The 11,860-nt window shown below is 39.4% G+C and overlaps 1 protein-coding gene across 1 annotated transcript in view; it reads left to right on the top strand.

The window, feature by feature from the left end:
• The window catches only part of LOC101854074, a gene marked incomplete at its 5' end in the record, with an annotated part of 31,244 nt that overhangs the window by 4,771 nt on the left and 14,613 nt on the right, over positions 1-11,860 (top strand). Inside the window, 5 exon segments of the mRNA XM_013080389.2 lie at positions 5,661-5,815; positions 7,132-7,169; positions 8,127-8,235; positions 9,114-9,278; positions 11,539-11,683. Coding sequence (XP_012935843.2) covers positions 5,661-5,815; positions 7,132-7,169; positions 8,127-8,235; positions 9,114-9,278; positions 11,539-11,683 — 612 coding nt within the window.

The following is an 11,860-nucleotide window of genomic DNA, read 5'->3' on the forward strand; positions in this document are numbered from 1 at the left end:
CCCCCCCCCCCCCACAAACAAAAAATAAAACAAAGAAAAAGAGAAAAAACCACCCGAAAAACCTAGACTGTAGATAGAATAACGGAGATAAGATATGGTGGACGAGAAGACGGGCGGTTGGAGGACACTCCTGACATGTCCAACTTACGATCAAGTCTTTTCTTTCCCTCTCTTGTATTTGTTCATCTGTCTTGCTTCTTCCCAGCCCTAATATAGACGGCATTGTGTCCTTGTGCTTCTGTACACAAGCTCAAAAGAAAAGAGCCACTCTCAGGAAATGTACCCAAAAAATCGTGCTTCTTGAAATACACGGCCAACTTGTAGCGAGTCAATAGTAAGGTTGAACGAGTCCAGTCTTTAGGACTCGATCCCGAGTCCGAGTAATGATAAGATACTCGAGTGAGTACTCGCTGAGCCAAAATATTCGAGTACTCGAGTGGACAAGAGTGCCCCCACACCTTTGGCCTGAGACTGCTAAGGACTGTGTGGTTGACATATATGCTGAGGAGTAAAGTGATTCTTGTGTGACATGAATCTCGATGCCTGCTTGCAAAGTATAGAGCTTCAGTACGAATAACAGTTAGCGTGCATAGGGATTCAAAATTAATGTTTCCACAAACCGGATGATAAAATAAATTTTTTAACAAGTGTTATTGAGGGGATTTGAACTGTCGTTACCACAGCACAATTCTTTACCGTTGATTTTTTTTTCAATTATTGAAGACGATTTCCAAGCTTAATCACCACTATTTGCTGACGACCTGGAAAACTAACGTTACAATTATTATGAAAGTTTATTACCCAACTACGTGTATCAGAGTTAGCTCCACCTGTCCTCACCCCTCCTGTTTCTTAATCTGTTCACCCCGCCCCTCTCCCCTCACCTCCTCAACCTTATTTCGTTCTCCTCACCCGCTTTCCCTTAACCCCATTCTTCACCCACATTTCCCATGTCCTCCCCCCCCCCTTTTTTTGAGTCAAGATTCCCTCCCTCTCAAAAAAAGAAGAAAAAAGCTATGAGGAAAGAAAAAGAACATAATAAATGAGGAAGCGAATTAAATAATTTGCTTGCAATGAGGATGGGAAGAAGAAGGAGGAGGAGGAGGAGGAGGAGGAGGAGGAGGAGGAGGAGGATGAGGAGGAGGAGGAGGATTATAGTAAGGATGATGATGATGATGATAATGATGATGATGATGATGATGATGATGATGATGATGATGATGATGATGATGATGATGATGATGATGATGATGATGATGATGATGATACATCCACAGATCGACCTCCGCTACAACAGCGTGCAGAGGCTGGCCGGGTTCAACATTGACATATCTTGGGCAGGAATCATCGTCTTCGATGTGAGTTGACTGACATTTGTGTCATGACATGGTGAAATCAGGCGCTCGTCAGTTTGGGGGCATAAGAAGTTATTAGTATAATCTTTAAGAGCGTTTATTTGTCTCGCTTTTGATTGAAACACTATCAATGTATCTTGAATGGAAGTCAAGATTATTGCGATCGAAGAAGGTAGAGATCACCTGGTGTTTGAGGTAAAATTAGAGAGAAAATGGCAGCTAATGCGTGGTGATTTTTAAAGATAGAGTGCTCTTGGTAACTGTAAATTTTATTTTTGTTTTTCTGATCAACATGTTTCAGTAAAATCCGCACACAAATATGATTTTACTGGAAATAAAGAGATGTTGAGCCAAAAAAATGAAGAAAAAATTCCTATAGATATTGCCAAACGGGTGGAAACATGTCAGTTTCTTTGGTTTCATTATATCATCTATCAAAATGCGTCCATCTTAACCATCTTGTATAAGTATACTTACGACCTTAGAGCATGCATCAAAATAACATTGAGTGTGTATCTAGCTTACGATTATTATTGTTTATATTGCTGCTCATTTATATTATGCATGTGATTGTAAGCCTACTTGTGTGAGCATGTGTGTGCACGTGTGTACGTGTGTGTGTTTGTGTGTGTGTGTGTGTGTGTGTGTGTGTGTGTGTGTGTGTGTGTATGTGTGTGTGTGTGCATGTGTGTGTGTGTGTGTGTGTGTGTGTGTGTGTACACGTGGTGGAACACCGAACCAATGTGCCAGGATCGGGACAATAAAGATGTATCTTATCTTATTTTATCTTATCTTATCTTATCTTATCTTATCTTATCTTATTATATTTTTGACGAGCGCCTGATTTCATCGCAGGGCCATGCAATTTCAAGTATCAAAGTCAGAACACAATAAAATTACCTAACGCATTTTTTGCAGGCTTCTAGTTACTGGTATGATGAAATTGCCTGCTATTTGTTATGTATCAATAATACAGCATGAGGGGTTGGTAGGTGCTCTTGTGTGGTTTGCTCCTTTTTTCCTGTCCTCATCTCTCCTCCTTCTTGTTTACGTATATTACTCTCTTGTGACACACAAACCTTGGCACTTATATAACATAATTGTGTTGTAAGTGCCGTAAAACTCTTTCTGAAACAATCAATGCAGTAAGGCCATGTTGTGTGTTATAAACATTCAATTGCTGAGACCTTAATATGTACTTTCTCTCAAGCCATTAAATTGAATAAGTCAACACCGTTTTTTTTGGTTATGTTTTGTTTTGTTTTGTTCTTCTTTGTTGTAAATTTTCACAATAAAGATTGATCTAGACAGTAATTGTGATATAATCGAGACGAACTGTAGTTTAAATTAATTTACGTGATAGAGCATTAACTAAGGTTCTGGAGTGAGATACAGTGGAATCTCCACACATAACCGAATGTGGATACTAACTAGGGCAATCCGTAGCACAGTCCATTAAAGTATAATAGCTAGTATCCGCTACGATCTGACAATCCATGATGGTGGGTGGTTGGTGGGTGCTCTAGTGTGGTTTGCTCCTTCGTTTTCCATTAAAACATTTTGTTATCCTTATCTCTCCTCCGTCAATTTTTCGTATCTCTTTAACACCTCTAATCTTCGATACTTTTATAGTGGCGCCCAAAAGAAACTTGAAAATGTAATCACCAAGTCATTGTGTTAAAGCCTCTCTATACCTACTAAAGCTAAATAAATTGTACATCATCTGACACAATAATAATTCATCTATGTTAAGAGACGTCCGAGCTATGGTCACACAAAATTGACCTTAAAAATCAGGCTTGGCAAAATTGTGCGAAATCAAAGAAACGTAAAATTGTCTTCGTGCGTGTATTCAGGAACCTCGGTATTGATTGATAGAATGACATACATTACATATCCAATGGATGGGGGATTTTGTATTTCAATAAACACATTTCTATGTTGATATTTTGCCTCGAAAGTTTCAAGCAAAGCAGAAAACAGAGCAATCATAAATAGATCTACCAAGCAAAACTTGGACTTAACTTTAAATTAAATGTTCTCACTGTTATTTAGCTAAGGAGTCATTATATTTGTTTTGTGCACAACCTCTTGGGAAATCGACTCTATTAAATTTTGGACATAATTATTTGTCATTTCATCCCGAACGTCACAGAGGGTTGCAAACATATTGTCTGAATTGGCAGCAGAGTCGCTTTTCATCGGCAACTGTTTCATGGTATATCTATTTCACTCTTCACATACCTGTAAGATTCACAACGGGGCTATTTAGTGGTGACCACTCTTACGTTGAATTGGTTTGGTTTTCCAAGAATTATCTAGTGGCATTGACCTTTTGAGAAACTCTTTGTTTTGCATTGAGATTTTTACTTGAATTATATCTTGACGAAAATTAGGGTAAGACATGACGTTCCAGCACTTGTGCGTTGTAGTTTACTAAACCAAGCCATCCGGTGAGTCTCATGAGGGCGGTTTATTCATTCCACCCCAGACCACCCAAAACCCTTACAGTTTCGTGGCCTCTGATCCTCACTGACAGATGATTTTGTCCAAAATCTAACTAACGCAGTCCATATGCAGCAAAAGGTTTCGTGTTTGATAGGAAAAAATTAGCTACTAAACAAAAACGAAATTAAAACTAATAAGCGCATGTTATGTCAAGTCCAGGTTTTGTGTGGTTTTTGTGACTGCGCTGTTCTCCAATCTATGTGAAAATATCCTCAGAAGATGCTGTTCATTGCAGAGAGAATAATATTCTCTTTTCATTTGATATTCAATACAATGACATGTCCATTCCACTAATATTGATGCATTTCAATATACACGTGAAAACAATTTTGCGTTTCTCTGATTTCGCACAGTTTTACCAAGCCGTTAAGGTCAATTTTGAGCGACCACATCTCGGGCGTCTCTTATCATAGATGAAATATTTAAGTGTCAGATGATGCAGAATTTATTCAGCTTTATATTGGAATACTGCATGAGCAAGCCTATAACAGGATGGTTGGGTGATTTTTATCTTCCAGGTTTTTTTTTGACGCCACTATATGACCTAATTATTTTGCAATTGCCGTAAACTGTACTAAAACAAAAGGACAGTTTGTGTTGAGGGATCAAACTATAGCCACGTGAGTTGTTGTCCAACGCAGTATTATTGAGCCTCAGTGTGAATATGTAATAACTACCCTTCTATTGTGCCCAAAAGGAGGGTTCGAACTAAGGCCACACAAAGCTCAGTCCAACACAGTATATAACTAAGCTAACGTCATGTTATTTGTGTCCGATTGGTCATAAACCCCAGTGAAAAGCTTAGACATAACAAACCATCAAAGTAATTTAGTCCCCTTTAGTACTATAAAGAGGCATGATTAGTTGAAAAGTAGACTGCTAATTTGTCAGTTGATGGGTTTGAGGCGAGGCAAGCTTATTTACAGACTCGCCTCGGTTTGAGAGTACGGTTCAGGTGGCAGATTATTGGGAGGCATAGCGAGAGAGGGTTTCCCCGCAGTGGTAGTTTTGAGAAATTTTTATGGGGATGAATGTGAATATTTATTTACTCCTTGGTGAGTATGTGTGTGTGTGTGTGTGTGTGTGTGTGTGTGTGTGTGTGTGTGTGTGTGTGTGTGTGTGAGTGTGTGTGTGTGTGGTGTGTGTGTGTGTGTGTGTGTGTGTGTGTGTGTGTGTGTGTGTGTGTGAGTATCCGTAAAAGTGGGAAGAAAGAGAGAAAGTTGAGTCGCACGTGCTCATGAATTACTGACTGCGAGCACCGTAAAACTTTACTGGAGACTTTTTTTAAAAAAGGTATATGTACCACTTTTTGATTGTGTATAAAATCCAAAGGTCATTTTATAAAAATACCATTTTTGTGCCTCAAACGGTGTTTGCAGCACCAAAGTTTAGAAATAGAAAACTGGCATTTTTTCCCTTCCACATGGCAGATTTAATAAAATTCTTTCTTTTTAACTCTAAGTTTAGGTCTTTGTTTATCAAAATCCGCGATAAAATGTAATCCTTTTCATCTAAGAAACAGTAGGTTTATGTTTATGCTGGTTGCATCAGAAAAGTCGATTGATCGGCACTCTCCGCGTGTTTCTGCTGTTGCCAGGCCATTCAACATCAGCTCATCTGTTGACGTAGAATGTTCTGGCCTTTTGTGTGTTAATCTTAGACTGTCCTGAAGTGCAGGCTTATGAGCAGTGCAGTATCATTATTTATCTGTTACCTCCCTAATACCACAAATAATTATAACACTGAAATTGTAAAACAGCCAGAACAGCTCAACTCTCATGTTGTACTGCTCCTCAGACCCCTAACCCGGACTACTGGAAGAACACAGAGAAACCGCCCACGTCGTCACGTGACTTCGTGGAGTCGTCTGCTGCCCTGGAAGCTTTTCGCGCATGGGCAGAGGGCCAGGGGACGGACCTTCCGCCCAGCGACCACGTCATGCTTTTCACGGGGTGAGAGACGGACTTTGGCTTGTTTAACATTCTGTTTTAAAACTTTCTGTCTGTCTGTGGGCTTTTGTTGGTCGGTCTGTTTGGGGTTGTTGGTTTTTTTGTTGTTTTTGTTTTGTTTTGGGGGGGGGGTCCACCTACCTATGTGTATATGTCTTTTTCTGTCTGTCTTTTTGTCAGTCTGCCTCTCTGTGTGTGTCTCTGTCTGTCTGTTTCTTTGCACGGCAGTTTGTGTATTTTGTCTCTTACAAAAGAATTTTTAAAAATATTTTTTTTTAACGTATAACGTAACCAGATGGTTGGCGGGTGCTCTGGTTTGCTCCTTCAATCATCCATCATCCTTTTCTCTAGCTCTCCTCCTTTTCTTTCTTGTGTTTGTTATTCTCTTGTAACGCCTCTAATCTTCGAAACTTATAAAACCAAATTGTGTCGTAAAACTTTGACGAAAACAAGCCTAGCTGTTTGCACGTGTCTCTTCTGTCTATTTCATTGTATGAAAGTCTTTATTATTTGTCTAATACAAAATGCGTAAAACAGAAGAAAAAAATACCGTATGGACTATAATACTGAAACGGAATGCATACTTTTCTTTAAAATAAGATATACATGAACGAACGAATAAAAGAAATAATGAATGAATGAATAAATGAATGAATGGATGAATGAATGAATGAATGAATGAATGAATGAATGAATGAATGAAAGAATGAGTGCATAAATGAATGAATGAATAAATGAATGAACCTTTATTGACATCTGGGGAGAAAAAAAAATTACATTGTTATGTTTATGGGTCGTCAACACGTTTTTCATTACGTATCCTTTCTCTCTCTCTCTCTGTGTCTCTCTCTGTCTCTCTCTCTGTTTGTCTGTCTGTCTGTCTGTCTCTGTCTCTCTCTCTCTCTCTCTCTCTTAGTCTCTTTCTCTCTTTCTCTCTCTCACTTTCACTCTCACTCTCTCGCTCCATCTCTCTCTCACTCTCATCATCACTCTCTCGCTCTTTCTCTATCTCTCTCTCTCACTCTCACTATCTATTTTTCTCTTTCTTACACACACACACACACACACACACACACACACACACACACACACACACACACACACACACACACACACACACACACGCACGCATTCCTATTAAACATATTTTGTCTTTATCTCCCCTCCTTCTTTTTTGTGTTTGTTACTCCCTTGAAACACCTCTTATCTTCGGCACTTATATTCTATATGACCTTATTGTGTTGCAAGTGTCGAAAAACTCTTACGAAAAACAAACAAACAACTAACCCTGAAGAAGCCTTAATGTATTCCCTCCACAGTCACAATCTAACCTACGGTGGCTCAGTCTCAAATGCAGGTAAGGACCCGAAGGTGACACCTTACTAATAATCTTATTCTACATTTTTTTTAAAAATTATTCTTTTTACATTGTAATGTATTCCATAACTCTCACGGTTTCTTTGGGACACCACTGATATATAGGGCCAAGATCACCTCTTCCTCTCGCTTGTTCCTAAGTTTTTGCTGAAGACACCACACGTTTGGGGAGGTGGAAACCTCGTTTTGGAGTTGAATGTTCTATCTCACACTCCCGACAGTATGATATTGCATTGCGGAGTTAACACTGTGTTTTGATCTATACAGGGTGGTTCCCTAAAAAATCTGTGGCAGTATATTGTGTGTGTGTGTTTGTTTGTGTGTGTGTGTTTGTTTGTGTGTGTGTGTGTGTGTGTGTGTGTGTGTGTGTGCGTGCGTGCGCGAGCTGTGTGTTTTATATATATATGAGTGCTTTGTGTTTGGGCGTATGACAGTGCGTGCCTGCGTGTGTGTGTGTGTGTGTGTGTGTGTGTGTGTGTGTGTGTGTTTTGTATGAGCATGTTTTGTTTTTGTTTGTGCGTGTGTGTGTAGTGTGTATGTGTGTGTGTGTGTGTGTGTGTGTGTGTGTGTGTGTGTGTGTGTGTGTTTGTGTGTGCGTGAGTGAGTGGAATACAAGTTATTTCAGTTATTGAAATGCCATAAAATAGTTTATTATCTGCGTTTGATATATCGTATTTATAAATGTGATATGTTTGAAACTATAGGTCTTGTTGGCATGCACTCTGGTGTGGTTTGCTCCTCCTTTCCCATTAAATATACAAATAAAACCTCATTACATATCTGATTCTTCATCTTTTCTTGTATGATACCCTCTAAAAACACCTTGATCTTCATCAGTTATACGAGTCTGACCTATCTGTGTTGCAAGTGCCGTATAAAAGTCTTAAGAATTCACTGAAAATGTAAAAACTGATACATGTACTAACATCAATCGCAGGTCTCGCCTACCTGGGCTCTGCCTGCAACTCGGACTACTTCTTTTCCATCGTGGAGGAATACTTCGAGTTCCGGGACGTTGCCATAGCAGCGCACGAGCTGGGTCACAGGTAATAGCTGGATGATGTAATGCATTACTCATTCAATTTGTTAAGTGAGATTATCGAACGAGATACATACTGGCGTGCTTTGCTGTCGCGCGCAGAGCTAGGTGATCGAAGGTAGATCTTGGAGTGGGGATAACATTTTTAAAATTTTAATCGAGTATCTCAGTCCTTTTGCCGGGATTTCGAGTCCTTCTCATCCCGGATTGACCCTGACTGGTATGGTCGGAGTCCTGCTTCCTAAATTATGTAAATAGCGACGATGGGGGTGGGGGATGGAAAAACACTCACATTTAAAAGAGAGAGAGAGAGAGAGAGAGAGAGAGAGAGAGAGAGAGAGAGAGAGAGAGAGAGAGAGAGAGAGAGAGAGAGAGAGAGAGAGAGAGAGAGAGAGAGAGAGAGAGATACATGAACCATAAATATTTTTGCTTTGAATTTTTTTTCAATGTCCCCCCCCCCACACCCCCAATCACATAAAAATTTGGTTTTTTTAGCCTTTAAATATCGCATTATTTTTAGAGATGGAAATAAAGCAATCCAACGTCCAGCTCGAAGCTTGTATTTGCCTGTGTGGTGAAACAACACACCAATATGCCAGCTTCTAGACAAAAAAATAAAAGAGATTTATCAGATCTTGTCACATCTAATCTTATCTTATCTTATCTAATCTAATCTTACTTTATCTTATTTTCGTTCCAACCTTATATTTTTTTTCTCCGAACGTCTTTACTCCCGGTGAATTTCTTTGATTTCGAGATAACCAGCGGAATTCGCCGAAGATAAGTTTCTATTCAATTTTAGTTTGATAGAAGTTTCACAGCGCTCACAACTGTGTAATTTTAAGTACTTTTGAGTCTGACTTTTTTTCTTTTGTTTTCTCTCAGTTTGGGAGCTCGTCATGACATGGACGGGAACACATGCCTGTCCTTTGACCGCTACATTATGACGTCACGGTTCAAGTTCCCCTCCCGGCGTAAGGCCCAGAACCCGTGGCTGTTCTCTCAGTGCTCTGTGGACTACTTCAAGGATTTTATTGATGGACTCGACAAGTTGGTGCATTTGTTTTTGTTGTTGTTGCTGTTGTTGTGGCTGTTGTTGTTGTTGTTAGTGATGGTGTGGCTGTTGTTGTTGCTGCTGTTATTGTTGTTGTCGCTTTTGTAAATGTTGAAGTTCGTTGTTGCTGTTGTACCGATGTAGTTTTGTTGTTATTGTTTTTTTCTGGTTTCGGAAATGATTTGCTCTTTTAGAACATCATAAAAATAAAATTGTCCTCCTTTTTTGACGGTTGGGGGGGGGGGGTGTCCCATTCATTCAATCATACAGTCACTAAACTCCAACGAATTTTAGGTGATTTCAAAGACGATTTCTTCCAGTTCTGCGTCTGGGAACTAAGTAGAAAGAAGTTGATCTTGAAAAAAACAGAATTTTTTTTTTTTTTAATTAGTTGGATTCAATTTGCACACTTCTGAAAAACACATTACGGTCCTAGACTTGCTGTAGTAGGCATCAAGGCGAAATAGTCCTGTAACTGCACGTTAAGTATGGTTTCTGTAACATCACGTTCACGTCAAATGGTCCTGTTACATCAAATGTGCATCAAATGTCCTGTAACATCACATGGGTGTCAAAATATCCTGTAACATCACATTCACGTCAAATATCCTGTAACATCAGATGTGCGTCAAATGTCCTGTAACTTCAGATGTGCGTCAAATGTCCTGTAACATCAGATGTGCGTCAAATGTCCTGTAACATCAGATGTGCGTCAAATGTCCTGTATCATCAGATGTACGTCAAATGTCCTGTAACATCAGATGTGCGTCAAATGTCCTGTAACATCACATTCTCGTAAAATATCCTGTAAAATCAGATGGGCGTCAAATGTTCTGTAAAATCAGATGTACGTCAAATGTCCGGTAACATCAGATGTACGTCAAATGTCCTGTAACATCAAATGTACGTCAAATGTCCTGTAACATCACATTCACCGTAAATTGTCCTGTAACATCGCGTGCACGTCAAATGGTCTAGCATCTGCGTGTGTTGCCATTTTCTGTTCCAAAATTGCCAAAAGTTGCCACAAAAATGGCAAAAGCCCAAAAGTTGCCATAAAAGTTGCCATTAATTTTCAAGCTTTCATCTCTCTGTGATGACGTATATAGCAATGTGTTGATAGAGGTAACTTAATCTAAAGCACCAGCATTTCTTGGGCTCTGTTTTATGCATCCAGAATATCATTTGTAGCCACACAGAGTGTAAAAACTTGAAAAATACAGGTTTCACAAATGAATGAAATCAAAACTAGAATAGCACATAAACAACAAAAATTAACAAAGGGCGTGTGTCCATCTTTCCGAAGATTGGCCGTTTTTATAAACCCTAAACGAGTGTAATTCAAGAAAAAGTACAGGATATTTTTAACATGTAAATTATGGAATCACAGTATTCGGTTTTTGGTGGAGACACACTCTATCATAACTAGAACACATGTATATATATTTAAAAATGTAGGAACAACATCACATTAAATAACATTGTGCTGTATACACAGAAAATAGAAAAGCAACACATCAGAACAATTTTTTTATTATAAATGAACACACCAACAAATTAAAACGCAACAAAGGAAAAAAATAAAAGACAAACGGCAAACAGCAATGTATAGTAGTATGTACCTACATTCTTCGCATGAACAGATCTATACATGGACACCTTAAAATTATCAAAATACATATCTAATATTGTTACATGTATGAAGTAGCTTTTTTTGTTTAAAAATGCCAAAAATCGCGGCCGCGATTCGCGGGTCGCGGCTGCGACAAACGCAGATGCTAGAATGGTCCTGTAACATCATATGTACGTCAAATTTCCTGTAACATTGCATGTACGCCATGACTGGTCCTGTAACTTCACGTATATGTCAAATGTCCTGTAACATCACATGTGCGTCACATATATCATTCTGCTTCTGTGGGAAGAGGATGCAGCCCTATAAGTTCTACCGTCTAGATGCAGCCTAAACATTTTTTTTACCAACTTTTCCACCGCGTGCTATCCTGTCAGGTACGCCAGCGTCTGAGGTGTAGTGGTCAGGCAATTGCCTCTTGCACACAGGAGACCTAAGTTCGATTCCCGAATGGGGAGAAATTTCGAATCAGATATCTCGGTCTTTCTATTAGGATATTTGTTTCCTTCTCAATCTGGGTTGGCCCTGACAGGCAGGGTCGGAAGCCTGCTTTCTAACTAATCGAAATTATATCAATGGGTGCGTAAATAACACCTGCAATTCACAAATACCAATTTTGCCAGGAACGACACAAACTGTCTGGTAACGAAGAACGCGGAACGAAGTACCCAGGAGATCCAGCCATTCCTGGTTTCTCAGCCGGGAGAGGTTTATGCCGGGGACGAGTTCTGCCGGCTTGGCGATGGACAAGATTCCTTCATTTGTCGGGTAAGACCTTGCGTCGAATTAGATCTAATAATAATAATTCTACATCCTCCAAATATTTCAAAATACTTTGATAAACCTGCTAGATCGTTGGAGGCAGCCACGTCTATGATATTTATCAATGATGCATGTATGTATTGTCTACAATATATTTATAGTTTATCCACCCGCACCTCCCCC

The sequence above is a fragment of the Aplysia californica genome, unplaced genomic scaffold (assembly GCF_000002075.1).
Source record: "Aplysia californica isolate F4 #8 unplaced genomic scaffold, AplCal3.0 scaffold00084, whole genome shotgun sequence".
Lineage (NCBI taxonomy): Eukaryota > Metazoa > Mollusca > Gastropoda > Aplysiida > Aplysiidae > Aplysia > Aplysia californica.